The following is a 24,981-nucleotide window of genomic DNA, read 5'->3' as shown; positions in this document are numbered from 1 at the left end:
CAGGTCACTGACTAAAATGTTTAACAGGACATGGTCCAGATGAGAGCTCTCAGTGCCACTTGCAACCAGCTTCCAGGTGGACCATGAGCCATTAGCCTCAATCCTTTATAGGCTGATGGTGCAGATGTGTTTTTACACATGTAGTAGTTCACCCACTTAGACAATAAAATCCTAGCTTGGTTGCAAGGGTGCAGTACACAGCTGCTAAAGACCTGCTGACATTAGGCATCCACTGCACTCGTCTTAGCCGTAGATGTAAGTCATTTTGTCTAAGAAGACAGGTTGGTAAAGCATGATTTTCCCTGGGTAAATCCACGCTACCTGTTCTCAAATCACAGAATATGCTGAGTTGGAAGGGATCCCATGAGGATCATTGAGTCCAACTCCTTGCCCTGCACAGGACCATCTCCAAGAGCCACACCATGTGCCTGAGTGCATTGTCCAAACACTTCTTGAACTTAGTCAGGCTTGATGGTGTGGCCACTCCCTGGGGAGCCTGTTCCAGTGCCCAGCCACCCTCTGGGTGAAAAACCTTTTCCTAATACCCAACGTAAACTTCCTCTGACACAACTTCAGGCCATTCCCTTGGGTCCTTTGACTTTCACATCCCCAGAAATAACTTCCAGGAGTACTTGCTTCATGATTTTCTTAGTCATTTGAAGATGATAGAGAGCAGCCAGTAATGAATGACATAAGCCAGCTTTCTGAACCCTTGGATAGATTCCCACAGGTCTTATGAGCTTACATGCATCAAGACTTCTCAAGAGATCCCTGGGTTGATCCTTTTTACTATGCATACTTCATCTCCTCCTTGGACTCCATCTCTAGTCACAAAGGTCTGGAAAAACCTGTCAGTGAAGACCAAGGCAAAAGAAAGCATTGATTATTTCAGCCTTACCTCTTGTCTACTATCATTAAATCATCTATTCCATTCAGCATTAGAACCCATATTTTCCCTGTTCCTTCTTTTACTCTTAAAGTACTGGTAGAAGCTGCTTTTGTTGTCTTTGATGTCCTTTGCTAAATTCAGCTTTAGCTGAACTTCATTTTTTCTGTCATTGTTCTTGTCCAGATGATGTTTCTGCTTTCCTCCTTTCTAGCTCATCCTGCTTCTACTTCCTGCATGTGTTGTCCTTGTGTTGGAGTTCAGTCATTAAGTCCCTGCTTAGCTGAATCAGTGTCCTTACTGTTTCATTTGTATCTGGACAGACCATTCTTGTGCTTGGAAGAGATTGTCCTTAGGACCTGTCAGCTCTCTTGAGTTCTTTTGTCTTCAGAACTCACTCCCACATGATTCCACTCACCGGTCTTGAAGAAGGTGACATCTGCTCTCGTGATGTCCAGGTTCTGTACTTGGCTGCCCTATTTCCTCGCTTTCCTGGGAATCCTTAACTCCACTATTTAATGATAACTGAAAGGTTGGCATTAATTACAACATCCATGACCAGCTCTTACTAGCTGTGAATAGCAGATGCAAAGTCACACCCCTGGGTAGCCCATCTGGTATGTGAGCAAATGTCAGGGAGATAATCTCTTGTAAGTCTGATCTGGAAACTTCCTCAAGTTGCTTTAAGATGACTAAAAGCCCTGTTCTGGGGATTTGTAACAAGATCTCACTCCAAAAGATGTCATCTTTACTGCTTCTCGTCTGATCATGATTCCTAAGCACTCAACTAGATTGCTGCCCAGTGTGTAGAAAACCATCTTTAATTTGGGCTGCCTTTTCACAGAAGTGTCAATCTTCTGTCATCTTCTGCCCTGAAGAGCTCTAACAAGCTTCCTCCTGTCACTTGGAACACTCCACTCATGCCACCTGTCCCACCACATATTAGTGCATGCAGTAATGTTGCAACTCTGAACCTGCACGTGTACCTCTAGCTCCTTCTGTTTCCAAAGTTGAACACACTTCTATACAGGCATTTCAAGTTGGCCTCCTTTCAGCCTATTTCATCCTTTATGAGGAGCAGTTTTAAACCCATGACACTTCTTTATGTTCTTAATGCTCTTAGTCTGTGTCTCTTATCTACAAGGTGTTACCACCCTCCCTCAACAAGCCCTTTAAAGCCCTTCCTGCCAGGTTGGCAAGCCTTTGGCAAAGACATTGCTAAGCCACTTTGTCCTGTGCATCCTCTCTCTTAGCAGCCCTTATCCCTCAAAGAGGAACTTGTGAACATGTAAGAGAAAAGGACCCTGTGATACCACCCACAGGTGGCAAATTCTTGTTGTGTCATCCAACCTCATCCAACCCCTCATGGGTAGAATGGGGGAACTGCCATTCTGACTCCTGTGTCCTTCACCTGTGCTCCCAGAGCTCAGTCTCTTTGGACTTGCTTCAGGTGTGTGCCTCTTGGCAGTGTCCTTCCAGTCATGTTTGATATGTTTCTTTGTCTTTTGTTTCTGTCTAAATAAGCATGAGAATAAGTAGGATACTGTTAGAAAGGAATCTAAGCTCTCTGTCCCAGGGAAGGAACCCTAGAAAATGGAGAACCTGTGGGAGGAGATAGGTGGTATGGAACAGGGGACAGGCATCAAGAAAAAACAGTCCAGTTTGCAGAAATAAGCCTATGCTAAGGAAGAGCCAGAAGGTCCTTTGCCTTAAAACTGCAATCTTACTCTGCACTGCAAAGCATTGTACCTCGCTTTGAAGACTTCTTCACCTTACAAAATACCCAGCCTGGATGAAGTATTTTATCTGGTTTAGAGGTAGGTGAAAGGCTGTGAGGACAGGTGAAGAGGTACTGATGGTTTTCTGTCACAGCCTTTATTCTGGATCTTGTCCTGATGAGAGAAGTTGTATATATTGTATCTCTCTTTTTTTTTTTTTTTTTTTTAATGTTTGTTTAACAGGCTGAATACTCAGAGTTAGTTGAAACATTGCTATCAACTCAACAAGATCCAGTAATTTACCAGCGGTTAGCAGATGCCTTCAACAAGCTTACTGCAAGCAGCACTCCTCCTACACTGGACCGTAAGCAGAAGATGGCCTTCTTAAAGAGTTTAGAAGAATTTATGGCAAATGTTGGTGGACTTCTCTGTGTAAAATAAACAACAAAACTCTATGCCTAATTTAGACCCTTTCTGCAAAATGCACTGAGAAATGCTGAATGCTGACTAAATCTTGTACCTGTCTCTGGGTTCTTTGCAGCCATCTCAGATTCTAGAGAGCCTGGAAGTTTGAACATAACACCACGGAATAGGAGAGGTCAACTTTGAATCAGCTTCTGCTATTATGTGTTAGCTGCAATCTGTCATATTTGGGTGTGGAAGAGAATGAACAGAAAATCTGAGTTGAATTTTTTTCCATTTATGCGCAAACAGATATGGGCACAAGGAAATAAATGCAGTGCCTTTCCCCCTGTACTGGTTTAAAATATGAGTGGTCATGTAAACACAGATTTCTTTTCTACCCAAAATCATGTTAGAGTGTGATGCAGATACATATAAAGCTCTAAACAGTTTAGCTGATTTTAAGCTTTATTTTTCCTCTCTTAAAGTTTGAGTTCCAATGGGGAAGAAAAACCAAATGGTATTTTAACTTGTGTTTGGTTCTGTTTTTCTACATCAACCTGACATTGCAGGTTTAATGCAATGCAGGTTTTTACATTATGTTCTGCTGCCTAAAGTTCAGAGAAAAAAAAAAAGAGGTGTATATTTTTGTTCCCCAAAAATGAACTTTAGGAACTGTAGCCATTTCATTGCCTTAATTTAAAAGAAAAAAAAACGCTCATATACTTTAGGTAAGAAATTTAAGGCAAGATTTGACTCTTGAGAGTTGGTTTAGGATATTGGCACTGAGCTGCTGTGTATCTGTTGCAGCCCTTCATGTTGATGTGTTGTTTTGGAATGAGTGTCTAATGCAAGGTTCATGTGTAGTTTTACTTTCAGTATCTGTTTTGATTCTCATCTGGGTTGCACACAACTGCAATGTATTTCTACACTGAACTGTTTGCTTAAGCAATAACAACCCAAAAGGTGTGAATTACTGGCAAACTTAGTAAAGTTGGGCATTAGCTAAAACAATTATGCTAGCACAGGGGCATCAAACCCTTTTACTCAAGCATGTCTGTTTGACTCCAGTGGGGAAGGGTAATTGAGAAGTCTCTGCTGTAGGAGATTTTTGTTTTTTGCTGAATCTAGTCCCGCTTCTGCAGAGCTCTCCCAGCTGCTCTGCTCTTGCTTGGTTTTTTTATATCAGCACTTTAGCTTATATCATAGCAGAATATAGTGCCCTGAGTATATAGAACCAACAAGGGAGAGCAGCACATGAATATGAAAACAAGGCCTGCTTTGTCTCCTGTCATGAGCCAGAGGAAACTGAAGCAAACACAAATGCTGCATGTCTAGTAAAATTATTTTTGTGGAAATACACAGAGGCAGAAGTGGGCCCTTCTGTTTAAGATCTCTAATAGATTATGCTGTTAAATATTTCCCATGTGTTTTTACGATTGATATAAAAAGTCTGGTATACACCTTTATATGGCTATGTATAGCTTAGTGTTTGCAATTCTGTGCCATTCTTCAGCTATTCATCTCAAAATTAGTCACAATAGCCAGAATCTCACAACAGACATAAATCTCTAATACTGTGCTATAAGTGATCTAAGGTTTGTTGAGGTTTTTTTTTTGTTTGATTGTTTATTTTTGTCTTTGGACATTTCTTGTCTTGTTTTTTCATTTTTTGTGGGGTTTTTTTGTGGGTGGGTTGTTTGTTTTTTTTTTTTTTTTGGTAAGTTAAATCCATAAGTGTCTCAAGCATGGATCCACAAGGCCAAAAATACCATCTCTTTATTATACTTTTCTCTTTTAATTTATGTGAAAACTGGGCAAGGGCACATTTACACATTACAAAGTGACCATAAAACTTGTTAGATAATAGTGTACCTTCCCAGATAGTATTTTATTTCTAAGATAACTTGCATAGTATTTTAGAACAGGGGTATTGCTCTCAATTTTTTCTTTAAACTCTAGTGGTTTTCTTTAAAAGGATTTCTTGACTGTGCACTTGCACAAAATACAATGATCCTGGCAGATCATTCTGTTTCAAATGAACAGATCATTCTGTTGTGAGTTTTTATTTTTAAGTTGGGGTTTGCTGTTTTTGAAACTGCTTTTGGAGTTTTTCTGAGTTTGTACATTGGATGGGGCAGAACTTCTGAAACCTCATTTTTTTCAGATGAAGGGCATTGAAGCCTGGGAACATCAGCACCAGTAGGAGCTGCTGGTTTGTTATGATGTGCCTGATGTCAGGTATCCAGACCGAAGTCTTCAAAGAGATCATAACAAATATTCCATGTTTTGGGTCTGACTGAGTAACTGATACACTCAGTCATCCTTTCTTTTATAACTAGCTCTGTCACTATTGTTTTATTAATCCTAAAACTGGCTCACTATTTAAAAATATTTATTAACTTGAAAGGGTTGAAATCTCTTGCATATTGTGATAAACGGGAGCACAAATTGAGTTTGTATTCTGGACAAAGTAATGTGCATGCCCATTATTTTTCTTTTCAGGCCCATTGTGTTGTAGCGAGCAGAAACACACAGCATTTTTGAGTATCAAGACTTTAGCTAAAGTATGAACACCCACTTTCAAAGACTAGTTTTAAAGGTAGTTTAAAAATTTCCTTTGCCCTTTGTTTAAAAATAATATTATATGTTAAAGGAAAACTATAAGGGTTTGGGGTTTTTTTGTAATTTCCTGCTTGATGTTACACTTTCCTGTTTTTTAAATTTTCCTTTCACTCTCATATATTCAACAGGGATCTTTCCATGCCATTTTATATTTCTTTCAGAGCAGTGCTAAGATATCTCTGCTTAGTGACATTCATGAAATAGTTGCAAAGGCTTCTGGAAATAAGTCCTGTTCATTCATACTCCTCCTGGTGACTGCTTCTACCTGAGCTATTTGACTTCTGCATCCCTACCAAAAAAAAATAGAAAAAAATAATCTTCTGTGATCTTCTACACATCCAGTTGCTGTAAATCAGGGTGTGAAAGCACACTGAGGTCCACAGGAAAGACTCAGACTGTAGGGAACACTGAGAGCTGACTCAACATAAGTGTTCTGAAAGTTTTATAACATCATTGCATTAATTTTCCATTCACTGTGGAAAGTGAATAATGGTTCTAAAAATGCACCTGTTTTTTGAAGGAAGAAAAAAGGCAATTCAGACCGAGTTGTAAATGCTGCATGATATAATTGTAACAAATATATTTGTCTAGACTTTTCTTGCTGAAACAGATTATTGGACCAGTGTTTTCATTCTGAGACTAACTTCTTTTCCATTTTGCCAGCTCCTTCCCCATTGTAATAGTTCTAATGCTGGCATAATAATTTTGTTCAACCTATAGTTTTCAATGCTGACAAGCATGACCATCAAGTTCAATCATAAAATTCAAGACCTTGTTGAAAGCACAGATACATAGGGACAGGGAGAAGTGGACTGAATGCATGAAGCTTCCGCTTTCATGTGCATTTATGCCTTAATTAGCTTCACTGAGTTGCCGCCAGAATCTGCTACTTTTTGCCCAGAGGTTTGTGTTTCACTATTTAATGGTAAAGGGCTCACCTTTTTTCTCAGGAATGAGAAACTTGTTTTCTCAGCATGTCCAAATCCTACTAGTTGAAAGAGAGGGGTTTGAATTGGAGTCATCGCTTTCATAGTGAGAAGAACTCACTAAAGCCCCAGTGTTTACCTGGGCAAATCCCTTTATATCTAAGCCATGTAGTTCTAGAAAATAAGCTTGTTCTGAGCAGTCAGTTATCCATTTAAAATCTAGTTCTTTAAAAGGGAAAGCAGATTCTAATTTGTGATCTGTAAAACTATTAAAAAATACAAATTTGCAGCATTTTTGCTTGTAAAACATTTCAAGTAATTTCAGGTTTGGTTAAGTAATTACATAAGAAGGGTGGGTTTTTTATGGAAGTAGCTTGATGAATATAAGCGCAGGAGTAGGAGCCAGGCTCCTCTAATTTTCTAATGTTTTTCCACAGGATCCTCTGTGGCCATTGGCAAGTCACTAGAACTGTGTTGTTGTTAAAATAGCATTAACACCTACCTACCTCACAGGGATGTTGTGAGGATTAGCTTATGCCTATAAAATGCATTGAGGATCTGAGATGCTATGTAAATATTATATACTTTAATTTTAGTTTTGTGAGGTGTAAGATTTACTGTAATGAAAACAGAAGATTTTCATAATGGTAAAGCCCAGTAGAGGCAGCAGTGGTGCAGTATTCCCAGGACTGATCTACTGCAGTACAGTAATGCATGCTGTAAATTGTCATTATTTCAATTACAGCCGATTGAAATGGCGGCTTTGTCTTACATAAGGTGAGATTCCCCACCAGTGTGCCTCAGTTCTGATCTTCTAAGAGAGAGGACAGTTATTGGTTATTCAGGCTTTGGTACCTCTGCTTGTGACAATTGCTGCTTGTGGTGGTAGGGTTTTTGGTTTAATTTACTTTTGGGTTTTTCTTACATTTTTCTGCAAGGAACCCACATGTTTCTCCCATGTCTGTTCCAGTCACTAAGTATAACCAAAGCCTAATGATAACAATTAAAATTTAAAGAGCCAGCCCTGCTTCTCTGCCCCCCCCCATAAATTAGCATTTGAGTAGCTTGTGTTCTGTTTTCAGTAAATTAGATTAATGTTTTCTAGCACTGATCATTAAGCAAATCATGAAGTGTGTTTTGCTCTAGAGCCTCAAACTCAACTATCTTATAAAACCCTTTTTTCAGTATGAGATTTCTTGGGGCCCTAGAAACTGAGAATTAAGATACCTCTGGCTTTCCCTTCTTTTCAGTGAATTAAAATTGATTCTGCTTTTTCATTTCTTCCCATTCCCTCCCCTGCTTTTCCTGTCCTTTTAAGCTGCTCTGAAGCAGATTTGAAAGGCCCTTCCAACCTCAAGAGGAAGATACTACTACCCATGTAATTTTCCAATCTGTTACAGCTTGATACTTGAAATTGATAAAAACCTCTCTAATAGTATTCGCCACACATTTCAATCTCCCATTAAACCATTCAGGAGTTTTTAATTAGGAAAAAAAATATTTGTTCTCTTTGTGCAAAATAAGAAACCTTCATGCAGTGAACATGCAGTTTTAAGGCAATAAATGCTAGTACTGCTGTTGGTCAAGTGTGTAAATATTTTAAATGTGTCATTCAATACTGTGTTGAGTTTATATATTAAAAACACAGAGACTGAAGTGCTAGTTGATTTCAAGTATTGTTTTATCTGTACAGTTGAAGATATGAAGTAGCATATAAGTATTTCACATTTTATTGCAATAAGACTTGGGAAATGGCTGTGTAATCAAGCCTTATCATGTCTGAATTTTCAATTTTGAAATGATCACTTTGTGTATTTTTAAGATCCTTAAGCAGGAAGAGGATAAAATTGTTTTCCACTAAAGACTTTTTTTATTTTGTTTTGGCCATGTGTGATTTGTGCGTATTCTTGTTTAATATTTTTCTAAAATCTCACCTGTGTTGAATCCCTGAAAAAGCATTTGTTATGCTTCCTTACAGGGGAAAAATAAGTAGCAACATGATCAAACCTTAGGCTATACCTTTTGCTCTTTGACTACAGTGAATGCACAGTAATTAGGTTAAAAGTTGGTGGAGTAACTTTAGCTTGCATCAGCACTTACGGCGTGAGTTTATCCATCAACAGAAAAAAGTGTGATTAGGGGTGCAACAGCAGTATCTCACACTGGACTGCAATTACCAGAAATGACTGTGAATATATAATCAGATTAATCTTTTCCCCCATCTTCCAAAAGAAGTTTTAACATTACTTTTCAGGTCACTAATATTGGTGGCATTTGTCTACTCAAAAGGAATACTGATTTCTGGGTCTTTAATTTGTGTGTGTGCGTGTGTATTTAATCTAAACAGTTTTTATGATGGTATCTGGCACAGAAAGGTTCCCCAAGCTCATAATCTGTTCCTATGTAAGGAACATCTAACAGCATGTTACTTCATGGATATCAGATAAGTTCAGTTACAGGCAGCAGTTCCTAATGTGCTATAATACAATTACATTTAAATAAACTACAGCTATTTTCTAGTGTCCCTCTCTTACTTCCATGCACTCACAACATTTAGAAAAGGGAAAAAAAAAAAGCTTCACAAATCCTGAAAGTAAAACTACGCAACTACTATGGTAGTGACAGCTTGCTATATATCTTGGCTATGTATCACTAGAATTTTACTGGTTTCAAAAGTAAGATTATGCAGTTATATATTTATATTAGCATGGTTTTGTTCAGTGAATATTTTGGGGCGGGACAGAAACATTTAAGGTAATTTTGAGGAAATTCCTGAAAGCAATTAGTAAGACTAACAGCAGCGTATCCAAGAGCCTTTCATGTAGAAAATGGAACTATTCTGCTTACCTTAAATATAAGTCCTGGAATAAACTTGAACGATTTGGGTACAAAGCCTTTATTCACACTTGTTTGTCTAAGTATACACAAACCCCATCAATTTTGCCTTTTTGAAACTTATATTGGCTTCAGTTGTGAGTGGTGGAGTTGGTGGTGGATTTTTTCGTTCAGTGATTTGCCATGTCTTACAAGCAGAAAAGTACAAAAGTGCAACCCTCCAAGTGGAATTTGTCTGGACAGCCAACCAAGCAGCAGGTTGTACATGAACTGGAAGAGGGAAGGAGGAGGAGAAGAAAGTGATAACTTTGCAATCTTATCCAGAAAAAGAAAAACAGATCAATCTACAAGTGTAATTCCGTAATGTTTAACATGACATCTTGAAAGGGATTAGCAAAAGCCTGCCATTTTATCAACAAGTTTGTTGGGGGAAAGAGTACTGTTTTGGAATTCTGAAATGAAATGCAATACTATCAGTGTAAGTTTTGTTAATTAAATAATAAATTCCTGTTTATTTTGGAAAACATTCCAGACAAATCTATATATATCCAAAGAGAGCAAAGAAGCTACCCACTGTGACGGATACATAATTCAAGACTAGTTTTTCTGCTGTCTATATTTGAATCTTGTGGAACAGCTGTTTTCACTTTAACATCTATTAGATGGTATTGGATTTGATTTTCCTGACACGCTGTTGCCTTTACAAGTTAAAGCAAAGCTGTGGGTGTGATGTACTTCCCTTTTTATTCCTCTTTCTGTCTGGCCTACTGTTAATGGTTGTAAAGACAAATATGTTTGATTTGCTTTAACTTACTGTTTTGGATGCTGCAGTTTAGGTTTGTGGCATATTCAGACTGCTTCCTGTCTCTGTGTTCGGTGTTCCCTGAATGAAATTCATCACTAGACTCCAACACAAGTATTGATTTGAAAGCCTCACTGGTAACTTGGTTTAAAAAGCTGTCAGGACATTTGCTTTAGTTTTGGAACTGCACCAATACTACTAACGGTCTTTTGTTCATTGAAATGATTGTTGTAACTCACAAAAAAAAAAAAACCCCAAAGCCAAAAGCCCACCACCACACTGTGGAGTCTCTAGGAAGATCACTGGTGTCCTCACACAAGATCAACACTACTTTGGGGAAGGCTTATATTCTTCTGCCACTTTAAGGAAGGACTGTTCTTCTGAAGTACTTTTTGCCTGCTTTTAGGCTGTTATGCACTTTCATGATTTCTTAACAAACTACTGTTAAAATGTACTGTAACATGGATTTTGATAAGCGCACATGTATTTAAACAATTCACTCAGCCTCAGGAAAGCTGGAAAAATTGGATACCTGTTTTGTATCTTGGTTAAAATGTTTGTTACCTGCATCTCTTAAGATGGCCAGATAATGACTAGTTCCTACAAGTGTAACTATTTAAGATACCAGTATAGTCTGTAAAAGGAGGACAGTGTAATTTTGCTTTAGGGACAGAGAAAAGGGTGTCCTTCTCTTATTTTTCTTAGAGGTATATATATAATCTGAATTGGAGTTTCAAAAGCAGAAAGCAGTAATAAACCCCATTTACTGTTCAGGAAAAGAAATGTTTTCTTTCGTAACACTATCTGATTTCTATTTGCTTCCTTCTCCTTAAAGAGTGTGTGTGAAATAAGTGCAGAGGTATGTGTAGGAAAAACTGTAAAATCTGCTGCTGTACATGTTTGCTACTTGACTGCATTTTCTGTTCCACTTTAATTTTACTGGTTTTGCTAAATATATTTTATATATTTTCCTTCCTGCTTCTTGTGATGGCAGAGTGATTACATCTTTTGGGGGAAAAAGCAGAAACAACCATGATAAAGGCTTTGGGGCCAGATAATGCTATGAAGGTTGGATGTTACCGTGTATCTCGGGACATTTTTGAGAGAACTGTGTAACTCAGAAGCCATGGTAAGATCTATGGGGATGTGAAAATGTACAGAAGTATAGATACTGCTAATTCTGTTGAAGGGTTGGGTGGGTTTTCTTTTTTCAAATACTTGTAAAGTCTGTTTTAAATGTCAATACCACTAGGTGGTATTAAGTGACTAGTGGTCACCTGTGTAGAGCATTTTTCTGTCTGAAAGCTGTAGCCCTCTGTGGATCCTGAATCACTTCCAAGGAATGCACAAAGCCTGGCAAAATATAAAGAAGTCACGGGGATCCTGTATCACTGTGATGTTTCTAAGATTTCTAGCTTAGAAACATAGAGAAAGAGTTGGGACTCCATGAACTACTTAAAGATGAAAGCTTACTTCTGTACTAGAATTCATGGAGTGACTGCAAGTTCTGAAGAGGCTGACTGACAGTCTGTCCTTCCATTGTGCCACAAGGTCTTGGGAAGCTGTGGTGCACCTGGCCCACACAGCCACCCCATGGGGCTCCAACACACATTTGATTCTCCATCTGTAGGGGGAACAAGTCGGGAGTGAAAGTAAACTTGCAGTAAGCTTTGCTTGCAAAGAGGAGGTGTTGCAGGTTGTTTTCTAAGTAGAATATTTTCACTTTGCTCTTTCCCATCATCACAAGTAGGATTATGTTATTAACTAGAAATAATCCTTGTATGGTTGTAAAGCATTGCATGTTTTGCTGCCTTCCAAATCCATGTGCAGTTGGTTTGCCAGCTCTAAACATGTTGAGGGGTTTTTTTAGTGAGGGTTTTTGGAGTTTTTTTTTTTTTAAAGTTAATAGAAGTTTTTTAGACTTAATGGCAACAGGAAAGATTCTACAATTAGAATTTAATAATCTATTTTCATATTAATTAAACCTAATTATACTTTTTCATATGGCTATGGCTTGTGCTACAGTGAGAGCAAAACTAGAATTTCATTAGTAGAGAAAAAATACAACAGAGTAAAAATAAAAACTCAAACCCCAAAATAGAAATGCCCTGTGAGTACAAGTTGCTATTGCATTCCAGGATAGAACTGTGTTTTTAAACTCTGTTTCGGATCTAGCAAATGCATTAGGGAAGAGGCAGTGATCTATATCATCAGTTTTGTCTCAAGGACATTGGTATCACTGCTGTGTGACATGGGTCTGTCAGTGAAAGGACAGGGAAGATAGATAACTGGAAATACCTGTCTGCAAAAAATATTAGGGAACAATAAAACCCAATTGCTAATACGAAATTTCTTTCAGGGTGCACTTTACAGGTATTCCTGTGTTTGTGATTCATTTGTCCTCGCATCCCAAAGGAATTGCAGCCAGAGATAACCTGGGTTTTTTCCTTCCTACAGGGTCACTTGAGCTCCTTTGGAGCTTTGCTTCTAGAACTGTCTTGTAACAGGATTCAAGCAAGGACTGTGTTTGCTGCCAAGCAGTATCTGATAGCATAACCTAAATAATGTCACCCTGTCAGCCCACCCCCAAGTCCCCAAACAGCCATGTGCCCTTATGTGATCTGTCTAACCTTTCTGGTGGGGAGGAATTGCTTGTCAAGGGGCAGTCTTCTGCTCTGGGAAACCTGGACTGAGAGCGTGTGTCATCCCAGTCTCATTTCTACTTTCATTATCAGCCCTGTGCAGAATGTTTTTGATGTAAAATGTCTTACAAACATGCATGAAATAGGGAAATTACTGAAGTGTCATTTCACTGTAGTACCTAAACCACATTTCTCGCTGCACTCAGTAATGCTATATAGGTATCAATATCAAGACAATTTCACTTTCCACAATGCAGGGAAAAGGGGTTGGTTTGTTTGTTTTAAATTACAGCAGTGGTGGTAGCATGGATAGATATGGATGCCCTCCATATGTCACAGTCTTCTGTGCTGGGATGAAGACTTTATTTGGCAAGAACTTTCAAAGACAAAGTAGGTAAAGCACAGAATGCCAGATCCAGACTGCAAAGAAGTCTTTTAAACCAAATGAAAATGCCCACAGTTCTCTACTGTCATGAAACACTTTGTTTCCACATGAGAGAGGTTAGGGAAAGGAAAAATTGGCTTATCCCTATATCTTGTGGTGGCGAGAAAATTTGATTCTCTGCTGCTTATGTAAGCTGTGCTGCAAAAATATTTTATCATTAATTTAGTAATTCTGTCTTCCAAAGCAATAGTTCTGCTCTGTTCATTAATGCCCAGTGCTGGGCCCATGGCTTTCTGTTCAGCCACAGTGAAATGTTGTGGCAGATGAAGACTGAGCAGGTTGTAGGTAAAACAGTAGTTTCTTACTCAGCGCAATGCTGATACAACTTCTTGCTCTGGAGAACATGAGAAGAGTCTGCTGTTGGGTTAAGTAATCTGATGGGCAACCTCCTATGAGTTGGATTCTAGGAGAGTTATTGAGTGAGACAGAGACAACACTATGCACATGACTTTTACAAACATCAGACTTTATAAAGAAAGAATGAGAGAAATGGGTGAGCTTTTTGGGGCAGTGAGATCATGAGAGGTGCCAGAAAAGCGTGTTGTGCCTACACATGAGAAACAGGGAAACGGGAAGTTTTTATGACCAAAGGGAAAGATACAATGAATTAAATTTTTCCCCTCTGCTTTAGTGAGACCCCACCTGGAATACTGCTTCCAGCTCTGGGGTCCCCAGTACAAGGACATTGCCCTCTTGGAGCAAGTCCCAGGGACGGACACCAGGATGATTAGAGGCGGGGAATACCTCTCACATGAGGGAAGGTTAAGAGAATTGGGATTGTTCGGCCTGGAAAAGAGAAGGATTTGGGGTTACCTAACTGAGGTCTTCCAGTACCTGAAGGGAGCCTACAAAAAGATGGAGAGAAACTTTTTACATGGGTATATAGTGACAGGACAAGGGGGAATGACTTCAAACTGAAAGCAAGTATGTTTAATGAGGTATTAGAAAGAAATTCTTTTCTCTGACAGTGATGAGGCACTGGAATAGGTTGCCCAGACAAGATTTGGATCATCCCTAAAAGTGTTCAAAGCCAGGTTGGATGGGGCTTGAAGCAACCTGGGATAGTGGAAGGTGTTCCTGCCCATGGCAGTGGGATTGGAACTAGATGGTCTTTAAGGTCCCTTGCAACCCAAACCATTCTATGATTTTATGAAGTTAAACAAGGAGGGTATTTTAAAACTTGCTATCTTTTGAAAGCATCTAAGAATCGGCTCGACTTCTATTTGTATGCAAGAAAGGGAACTTGTTCGAGCCTGCTAATGCTGAATAGAAATGGAAAGCCTGGACAGGAGAGCCAGATGTAGAAAACCAGTTTGGGGCGCTGGGCTGCGGTGCAAGGCAGAAGCTGGCGGCTTCTGAACACTTGCCATCTGACTCGGGGGATGCCTGTGCTCTCCGAGTCAGACAGGCCGGGTGCCTGAGGCAGTCTCGGCCCCCAGCCCAGGCTCCCGTACGCGTCGCACATCCCGGCACGCACGCAATTCCCGGCGCGCTCGCGGTCGGGCCGGCCGGGCCGGGGCCGGGAGCTCCGCCTGGCCCCGCCGCGTCCAGCAGGGGGCGCGCGGCCCCGGCCGGAGCGGCGCGCGCGGCGCGGGGGGCGGGGCTTGGGGCGAGCCGCGCGCGCGCGGAGGCAGCCGGCGGGCGGTGAGTGGCGCGAGGGCCGCGCGCGGGGCGGGAGCGCGGCCCGGGGCCAGCGCGCGCGACCGCCCGCCCGGGACCGCCGTGAGGGCGGCGGCGCTCCCGCCCAGGGGTGGCGGGGCCGGAGCGGCGCGGAGCCCCCTCACCGTCCCCTCACCGCCCCCTCACCGCCCCCTCACCGTCCCGTCACCGTCCCGTCACCGTCCCCTCACCGGCCGACCCCGCTGCGCCCCGCGGGCGATGGCGGCCGAGGCGCGGACGGGCTGGCTGGGGTCACGCCGGGCTGCCCCCGGGGGTTCTGTGTGCCGCAGGGTGCCCTCGGAGCGATACACGGGGGAGGGCACAGCAGGAAAGGGCCCTCTCCGGGAACCGTCCGTGTCCCTTCCGCCACGTGTAGGAGGGACCGGCGATCCCGAGCCCTGCCTGCGCGTCTTCCGTGGGACACATCATATTTTCCTTTTGCTTGAAGTAGCCACCAGGCCTTCTGACTTTACTTTGTTAATCCAGTGCAGTTTCTGTGTATTTGGTAATCCTCTGAGAGCTTCTCTTCAATGAACTTTCTGTGCGACTTTGACGCATTGTAAAATTCCGGCTTTTGAGGTATCAAGGCACAAGTCCAGACATTTAGTAGCTTTCCAGTCTATTAGATCAGGACTTCTCAACCTTCAGGCAGGTGGTTGCAGCCCTTTCCAGGTGATTTTCATTACGGTTGCACACCACTGGCCAGCTTTTCTCGATGTGTGCTATAAACACTGTGGATGATGAGCTGCTTGTCTCAAAGACTGACTTGGGCAGCTTGGAAAAAAATGCAGACAACTAGATTTAACTCCGTTTCATACTCTCTGTCTTTTGATCAAGGTTACTCTTAGAATAAGATCTTTTCTGAAGTTGCACATGTGCTTTTTATATTCTTGGTAAAAGATCTAAAGGGCTAACACTGTCCTCTTCTTCCTCCTTCCCAGTGGTGAGCAGCATGGCTTTCCAGATTTATTTCTATTCCATGGCCTTTTAGCAGTCTTCCCTAATGTTTTCTTATCACCTCTTCTCCACATGATCATAACTACAGGTGAAATAAAGGTACGGGGGACCAAAGACTGTTACTTTTTCCATAGTGTTTATTTTGAGTATTTTTTCCTCTGTTTTATAATTTGGCTATATATATAAAAAAAAAAAAGACTTTTCATACATGACTGCCAGAACCTATTGTTAAATACTTACAACATTGTTTAGTGGACAAGGCCTTCGAGTCTCCTGTGCTGCTCTTATCTCTCTTAATTTATTTTTTGTTTTCTTTGGAGAGCTTTCACTCTGTAGTGATGACATTTGCCTGAACAGTGCCTCAGCTAATAAGAGAGAGACTGAGCTGTGGACAGGGGAAGGGACTGAGGAGTCTGCAGGGACATCCACCCCCTTCATCCTACCTGCTGCACTGCAGCTCACATGGTGTAATTTGTCACCTCATTTTTCATGTTTTATGGGTAGATCTGGCCCTTTAGGGACTGGTAGCATTCAAATTTGCCATTTTACCCTATGAACACAGCCCCTCCTGTTCCTCTCTATCTGAGGGAGCTTACCTCCTTTTCTCGTGTTTTCCTTTAGGTGGACTTTGACTTCACTGTGGATGTTGCTTTTCTAAACCTTACACAGTGTTCTTGAGCTGTTCTTGGATATGTGATTTTCCCCTGTGTGGCTTTCAGAGAGTGTCTGTGTGAGGACAGAGCATGGTTTGCCTGTGGAGGGACCCCGGGCCTGGGGCAAGCAGGAATTGGTCAACTGGAGCCTCAGGGGCCTTGGGAATTAAGATTGTAAAGATTCCCTAAGTGTCAGAGGCATTGTGGGATTCTGTGCTTATTCCCATCCTCATGTTGAACTTTCAGGGTTGCTTCTGGACTTGAGAGCAGTGAATTTTCTGGAAGGGGTAATGAAGGGATTTCAAACAGTAGAACTGTCTCCCTTGAAGGAATTTACAAGTCTTGTACACATAAACTCATTTTAAGGGTTTTCTGATGTAGTTCTTAAGCATGAGAATGTCTTCATGTTAATAACCCGAGTCAGTATATGCATTCAGAAAAATATATTGAATTTTGGAGGCATTTGTAATAGTTGTACATAATATTTCTACCATATGTTCTGAGTTACCTCTCCTTGCAAAACCTCACAGTTTATTACTTCTTGGTTCCTAAGGCTTTAATTTACAAACCAAAAGGAAGAATATAAAAAAATCAACTAAAAATATTAATATATAAAATATCTCTATGGCCTATAATTTAATTTTAATAATAATATAATAAACTTTAAATAATAATGTAATAATGTAAATATTGTCAAAACATTTGTGTTTTGTTCAATGAAAAACTAGGGGAAAAAGAATGATTTTGGTTTTACTAGGTAGCTTGCCTCCACAATTCTCTTGTGTGAAGCTGATGCCATAGGATCTTTGGGCTGTGAACAAGTCCCTATTTGGCCAGCCTGGCCTGAGAAGCCAGCAAGCCAGTAAATTATACTCTGGAAAAGCCAGGTTTTGCAGGTAAGAGCTTTCCTTAGGTGCGTACTGTGTCAGAGGAATGGCAGAGTTTTCTCCCAGTGCCAGGGTAAGGTACCATTTTTCCAGCAAGCAGGAGGAAGTTGTTTTAGGAGACGTCATCTTGAAAGCTCTGTTAGAGCAGAAGGAAAGGGTGGAAGGGGAGGAGACTGTCAGATCTGGCACTCTCCTTGTGATTCAGGGAATGAGGAGAGGAAAAACCTTGATCAGCTCCACTTGAAATTGCTCAAAATGTTCACTCACTGTTCAGGTGGCTGGTGGCTCTCGGTGACTTCTACATAATGCAGGCATATCCCTGTCTCCAGGCTCTGTTAAAGGCATTGCTCGTGTGCTGGTTCTTAGGGTGGATTCAGGGAAAATGGGTTTCTTGAGTTCTCTCCAGTTTTCTCCAGTTCTTTTCACTGGCTGAGTCCTTTCCGGCACCTCTGTTCCACGAGGTGGCACCGTTCCTTGGGAGAGGCTGCTGTGCTGCCTGGGGTCAGAGGGCTCAGGGATGCTGCTTGGCAGAGCCCACATCAGGAGCTTTCTGAAAATGGCTGTGCTTTATCATTGGTACATACCGTGTCTTTTTGGAGCTTCTTTACTGCCTTTTTTTTTTTTTCCCTTCTTGTAGATTTGTGGCATTTAGAGTAATCTTTTTATGGCATGGAAGTTAAAACCAGGTGATGCTGAGCTAGAATGCTAGTTTAGTTCATTTGGAGTCAAAATTATGTGGCTTTTGAACATGGGAAGAAATGACCAATAGCTATCATTATTTCTATAGGATTTTCCAGATCCACAGGAAACCAAGAGCTGTAATGTCTACTTCCCTGTAAGAACACAAGCCAAATCCATGTTGTACAGAAAGGGAACAGTGTTGCTGCTCTTCCTGAATTCTCTGTGGAGACTTGTTATTTCCAATTGGCCTCTCACTGATTTAAGAGCGCTTAAGTAGAGGGTATAAGTTTTCTTTTGTTAGGAGGTTTTCCTAGTTAGCTGCATTCTCGGTGGAAGTTGTTTTACATTAAAGATTATGCTGTTTTAAAAATCATTCACCATTGAAAAGGGTTAATTTAATTAATTTCTTTTTTCTTGTTGACATCTAAGAAAATGGACGATGATGATGACATTCCCCAGCTTTCATCCCATACATTGGCTTCCCTCCAGGAGTTCTATTTGGAACAGCAGCAGAGAGAGGGCATGAAGACCTCCCAAGGGTTTAATCAATATTCCATTGGCTCAATAGAAGAAGACTGGGTAAGAAACTATAAATTTCAGTGAATGAAGCACAGATAGAGGCCTAGTCCTGACCATGTTTATTTTGTGGCTGGATAATGAAATTAAAGAGGGGAGCACTCAAGATGTTCCTGTTAATGGATGGCAACACTGTAGGGAGATTTGCTTTAGTATTAAATCTGGATATAGTTGTTTGCTCCACATATGCATGGGGGGTGCAAACTGAAAGTACATGGAGAGGGAATAGAGCTGCTAACAGAAAGCTGCTTCTGGAAATTTTAACTCCAGCCTGGCATGTGATAGTAGTAAAGACTCTTCCCTGAGTCTGAGACAAACATAGTGTAACAAGACCAAATGATCTTTCCTTTCGCATCTTTTTTTTTTTTTTTTTTTTTTGTGTGTGTGTGTTTTATTTCTTTATTTTTGTGGATGACTGGTTTGCTGCTTGTTTTTATTTGTGACAGACTGGTTTCTGATTTGTCTCTGGGTTGGGTTTTTTTTGGTCTTCCTTTTTCTGATCCGTTCTGATTTAGCTTTCTTATCCTTTTCTTTCTTCCCATACTGTCACTTTTCAAGGTCCTTTTTCCTGATCTGCTGAAGGAACTCAATTTAAGAGCACATAAATAATGTGCATCTGCATATTAGTTTTGAAATACCTTGTCGGTGGTTTGGATTTCTTGGTTTTCCTGATACTGCAGTTCATGCTTTGGAAACACAGAGTGTGAGGTACCTGCTGCATATCACTAGATTACAGAAGTAGGAAGACTATCAGGAAAACAGTCCCCTTTCCAGCTTTACAGGTTGTGAACTGAGAAGTTGCTGTGGATTGTGGTTTTCTTCACTTATGACTCACCACACGTAAGGCTGCATAGCATAGCGAGGAGATTTGATGTTGTTTGTAATCGTGCATTTTCTTTCTCAGCAACTGAGCCAGTTTTGGTACAGTGATGAAACTGCATCGTGCCTGGCTAAGGAAGCAGTTCTGGCAGCTGGAAAAGGTGGCAGGTAAGTTTTAATAATTGTGTTGTAGGTTTAACATGTCTCCTCTGCAAATATTTTGTTTCTGCTATGTAGACAAGAGCATGCAGTTTAATTCGTTACTGATTGTACTTCAGTTTTGTTCAACTGAGATACTGCAGAACTGCTTTGATGTTATTTAGTTAATAGTTTATACTGATCTTCCTGTTTATCATTTCATTGAACGTTGTAGGCTGTGCCTTGTAAAAGTTTACTAGTAATCTTTTTAATTTTTTGAGGAACACAAAGTGCTTCAGAGCACATTATTGACTTGTAATTATTTTCTTAGTTTTGTATTATGTTTCTGTAGAACAGATGGAAAAAACTTGGATTTCTTTCTACTTCTATAAACAGTAATTTTAAATTTTTTGAGTGTACTTCTTTGCTTTTCTGCAACAAGACTTTCTCTGTAATTAAGCTTAAGATCTTTATGTAGCATGGGGTTCAACAGGTAATGACTTTCATACTTAAGACTTTGTTACTAAAGCAATTAATTGTTAGAATGGAGAAAGAATACTTTACATTTTTGTGACTAATGTTTAAAATGTTTTCCCAAAGCCTCTCTGAGGACTGCTGTAGAGTTTTGTTGCTGTTATTTGCCTTTTAAAATTACAATTTCAAGTTATTATGTGTTTTTTCAGGATAGCATGCATTAGTGCACCAAGTGTGTACCAGAAACTGAAAGAACAGGATGGTGAGGATTTTTCCGTGTGTATACTGGAGTATGACAGAAGGTTTTCTGTGTATGGACAAGAGTTTATCTTCTATGATTACAACCACCCTTTGGACTTACCTGAAAATCTCCTGCCACACAGTTTTGACATCGTAATAGCAGATCCACCCTATCTGTCTGAGGAGTGTCTTCAAAAGACTGCAGAGACCATCAAATACTTAACAAAAGGAAAGATTCTGCTTTGCACAGGTATAACTAACAAAAATATTAGGTCCTCTTAAGTAGCTTTTTTCTCTCTTTCTAATGACAAACTTACATGAGACAAATACTAACTCAATAATGCTGAATTATCATCAATTTAAGGAGGAATTCTAAGCTTTTTATTTGAGTACTTAAGTTCAACCTTTATTTTAAACAGAAGCGGGTGTCAATAGTTCAAGTCAGTCCCTTTTGCATAATCCCTATGGCATTATGAATTTTACTAAATTTTTGAGGAATTATAAGATCATCCAGCAAAATTCCAGAAATATAATTTTTCTTGTAGAAGGGCCACTCTCTATAATTGCAGTGATTGAAATCTGGGAATGGCAAACATAGGTGCAAGTTACTGTTTATGTTTTAGGCACTGAAATACAGCAGGAGGAATTAAAAAGCAGTGATAAAAGCAGAAACCAGATAACTAGATATCTGTACTTGTGGGTCCTTCTTTAGGAAGGTGCAGTTGCTGTTTTGAGATGTGATGTGTGTCTACCCAAGTCATGGCTTCTCTTAAACTGTTTTGTTATTACTGTATTGTTATCTGAAGACATCCGGGAAACCTTTCCAAAAAGCAAAGGTCAAAACCCCTCTGTATGTACAATTTGGGGGAACGCAACCAAGCAGGCAAAATAAAGAAAAATTAAAATAATGTGGCCATAGAAAGCCTGTTCCTTGGTTTAAGTGCACATGGCAGTCAGACACAAGGGTGGTTCTCAGAAGTTTTTCCCTAGAATGGATAGGTGGTCCTTCAGTTTACTGCTCAAAGTAGTGATTTCTCAGTGTGTAGCTGCAAATATCACTCCGTGGTTTATGTAAGTGAAAGAGTAGATGTAATCTGTTTGCATTTCCCACGGCTCCCTACCATTTAACTTCCTTGGAATGTAGCAAGAAGACTGAGTTCAAGTTTGGTTTCTGTAAAAAGGGCACTGATACCCTCTACTTATTTTTATGACATTTCTTGGACATTCATTTCCTTGGAATGTCTTCCATTCTTCTAGATTTACTTTTAAGTTTCCCAACAGATTCTGTTGTTAAGGAAGGCTGAGAGTGTAGTTGCTTTAATCCTGCCTTCCTTAAAAAAAAACAGGCTCTCTATGTATGCATTTGGGAGGAGCTATTTAAAAAGTTCAAACATTCTGTTACTGTTTTTTCTTATTTAATACCAATTATTTTTGCTGCAGGTGCAGTCATGGAGGAAGAGGCAGCAAAGCAACTTGGTGTGAAGATGTGCAAGTTTATTCCAAAACACTCACGAAATTTAGCCAATGAATTTCGATGCTATGTGAACTATGCTTCTGGACTGGACTGATTCTCCTAAGATCATCTACAAATCTACAACTTCTTCAGTCAAGCTTCTTTCTGTTAACTGTCAGTTACGCCACAGTTCTCAGGGCTGAAATAGTCGGCTCTGAGTACTGTTTTCTGGGATAACTGGAATCAACACGGTGTGATAGCCTCTCTCTCTTAAATGAGTAAGCATTTGCAGTTACTGTGTTTCATATTAGGTAAATGCAGACCAAGCAATGCAGGTGCTGGATAATGGGAACTTCTTTGTTAGAGTTTCATTTTAACTGGTAGCTTTTACCATTTGAGGACACAACAGTGACCTCTTTGAAGTGATTTTAGCTTATAACAACACATAGGTGTTTGCCTTGCAGGCATCAGAATTGTCATTGCCAAAGAACTTGATACTTCTGTAGTAATGTGACCCAAACATGTCCCTTAAATCTTGAACCATAATGGCTCTGATTAAATATAATGCCTGCATTTTAATAATTTCAGTATCAAACTAAAGAGGATCTACAGGTATGTCAAGTTACAAGAATGGTATGTTTTTTTTTTTCCAGTTGCCTGGTTTTTTCTTTTTCTCTTGTTCCACAGACAGCAGCAGAGCAGTAGAATAGAAGCATCTTAAAAATCATTGAATCTTACAAAGCCACTGAGGATTAACATATTGATAAACTCCCACTGTTTCAAATAGAAACATGTTAGATTTTATATTCAAGGTTTGGACTATATTTCAGTCAAAATAGATGATAAATTGGAAAAGCTTTGCATAAGTAGAGATTTTTGATAACTGGGAATTTTAAACTCGGTTTTGACTAACCTTTTGACTACACTACTGAAGTATTTCTGTGTGGAAATTAGTTCATAAATTTCAAGGCACTCAACACTTTTATAATCTCTAAAACACTCTACAAAACACAAGCACTTGTCTTTGTATGTCATACTGTGTAAAGGCTAACAGAAATGCTGCATCTACAAAACAAATCATGTAAAATCAAGTACTAAATTTATTTTGTGGTGGCAATAAGTCTAATTAAGCTTGTGAGGTGAGACTTTTTATAAGGCAGTGATAATACTCACGTTTCTGCTGTTTGGATGCAGATTTTCCCATCTGGTGGAGTAAACAGCAGAGCAGGAATAATATAGATGGATTATAATCCTCTCTCAGTGCTCAGAGAATGGTGTTGTCTGAGCTGAACACAACAGTGGTTCATACCCACCCAAGCCACTCCCCATTTTCCAAGAGATCTGTTTGCTTCCTAAGGCTTTTCCCTCCTCACATTTTATACCTGCTGCTTCCTCCCTGCATGTAGTGTTCCTGGGTTCCGTGGTAACAGTTTTCTTCCTCTTTCACATGCCTTGGTTTCTGTCAGGCTGGTCACAGGTGTTGTTAAAACAAGGGACGTGCAGCAGAGGAAGCGCTCAGGGAGAACAGGCACTGGCCTCTCCTTGCTGCTGAGCCAGAATTCCCCTGAAAATTATTGTCCACAGGTGAAATACACCTGGGTTTAGTTGTTTTCTGGGAGGCTACACCATCACTTTCATGTGGCCCATTTGAAAATAAAGCAAACCAGAATGGTAACTGCATAGCTCTTGGCACTAGTCTGTACTTTAAACTGCTTTATTACCTCAGTGTCTTGCACACCAAGCAGATGGAGACAATGAAGTAACTCATGAAACTTTGTTTTTAACTACATAGAGGCTTCAAGTGGGACAGGTATGGTTGCCAGAAGGGATGATACTGTTCCCCTGCCACCCACCTAAATTAGAATGTGCTGTTCAAATCGAAGCCTCATCTATTTTGCTGCTTTGTTCACTTCCTTTTGGTTAATGTGTATTATTGGGCTCTCCATAGCAAAGTTAAAAGTCAACTTTGCTAACTTCATCAGAGATATTTCTTAAAAAGATAAAAGTGCACCATTCAGTTGTACCACGAAGTTCACTTCCAAGAAAATCACTGCTGCTTCTCACAGGTAGGTCAGACTGCTTTGAAAGGGGGCACTGTGAAGATGCATAGTTACTGAACTGAGGGTACATGAAAATCTGTGCAGATGCATTTAACAGAGCAGCCCATTGTCCACCAGCTTCTCTCTTAAAAGTGAGTGCAGGCAGCTGCCCAAGCAGCTTGACTAGTGGCATTTACAGCCTTCAACAGTGATGGGAGGTAAGCTATTTTTGTCATATTTTATTCCAAAGAAGTAGCTGTTTCTGAGAAGGGTACAAGTCACAAAAATCCATAGTGAATTTGTGTTTTGTGCCAGCGTGGTAACTTTAAGAAATAGTATGTGGCAGCAAAACCCTCTTTTCTTCTGTAACAGGATTGTGAATAAAAATGTCAGTGTCAAGTAGTGACTGACTGTACCGGGGTGTCTCATGGATGGACTTTCTGTTGGAACAGACGGTGGTGAAGTGTCAGCACCGTGCTCCTTTTCCAGTGGCAGTTATGACTGCACTGTCATATGTGCTACAGCCTCTTTAACTACCCTAGTTCATGGCTGTTCCCTTGTCCCTGTGGGATTAATGGGTGTTTATACTTTCTGAGCACATCACAGCCTTTTTCCCTTTTCCTCCTGCTGCTTTCATGTTCATGTTCCCCCATGCAATTCCATGTTCATGTGTAGCTGTAGATCTTCACCTATTCAGACAGACACCTTCAGGTGATGACTGGTAAGTAAACCCAAACTAGCATCTAAGGCTTTCCTCAGCCTTCCTGAATGATAGGAATTTTCCACACTACCTTAAGCGATACTACAGACAAGAAAATAATCTCATTGCCAAGGATATTGTTGTGTGTTTTGTGGCTCCTAATGTATTCCAGGGACAACCTTGTTGAAGGAAAAGATTTTCCTGGCACAACAAAAAATTTTCTCAAATCAGCTGCAGCTGCCAGATAGTTGTAGCTTTGAATTGTTTGCATTTATTGGGCCTGGAGTTGGTTCAGTGAGGCATTTCATGTCTTCCTTCTGTCAACAGTTTGTGAAGCCTTGAAGCAACTCCAATGAACGCTCCCTCCCCCATGCAAATTAAAGGCAAGGCTGTGGCAGCTGTAACCAGAGGGCTGGAAGCTGGA

At 40.3% G+C, this 24,981-nt stretch overlaps 2 protein-coding genes across 9 annotated transcripts in view; both read left to right on the top strand.

Annotated features, from left to right (window-relative positions):
- XPO4 (exportin 4) overlaps positions 1 to 3,454 on the top strand; it is a 73,582-nt gene extending 70,128 nt beyond the window's left edge. The window contains exons 23-24 of one of the 2 annotated variants that reach the window (XM_053971732.1): positions 2,848 to 3,018; positions 3,146 to 3,454. In XM_053971732.1, coding sequence (XP_053827707.1) covers positions 2,848 to 3,018; positions 3,146 to 3,178 — 204 coding nt within the window. In that variant the 3' untranslated portion in view covers positions 3,179 to 3,454. Of the gene's footprint in view, positions 1 to 2,847; positions 3,067 to 3,145 lie in introns of those variants that run through there. The other variant, XM_053971733.1, reaches the window with a different exon arrangement.
- An 11,452-nt stretch (positions 3,455 to 14,906) lies between these two features.
- Positions 14,907 to 24,254, top strand: EEF1AKMT1 (EEF1A lysine methyltransferase 1). 7 transcript variants are annotated; one of them, XM_053971641.1, is made up of 5 exons: positions 14,907 to 14,925; positions 18,548 to 18,697; positions 19,599 to 19,681; positions 20,335 to 20,615; positions 21,806 to 24,254. In XM_053971641.1, the coding sequence occupies exons 2-5, from the start codon at positions 18,551 to 18,553 to the stop codon at positions 21,931 to 21,933; spliced, it is 639 nt and encodes a 212-aa protein (XP_053827616.1). In that variant the 5' UTR covers positions 14,907 to 14,925; positions 18,548 to 18,550; the 3' UTR covers positions 21,934 to 24,254. The 7 variants fall into 7 exon arrangements, with proteins under 7 accessions (XP_053827616.1, XP_053827613.1, XP_053827612.1 ...); XM_053971638.1 differs by lacking the exon at positions 14,907 to 14,925 and adding an exon at positions 15,135 to 15,214; XM_053971637.1 differs by lacking the exon at positions 14,907 to 14,925 and adding an exon at positions 15,374 to 15,445.
- Positions 24,255 to 24,981: the final 727 nt, after the last annotated feature.

This window comes from Vidua macroura, chromosome 2 (assembly GCF_024509145.1).
Source record: "Vidua macroura isolate BioBank_ID:100142 chromosome 2, ASM2450914v1, whole genome shotgun sequence".
NCBI classification, from domain to species: Eukaryota; Metazoa; Chordata; class Aves; order Passeriformes; family Viduidae; genus Vidua; species Vidua macroura.
The sequence above is the reverse complement of the archived record's forward strand: the minus strand, read 5'-3'. Positions and strand labels throughout refer to the sequence as shown.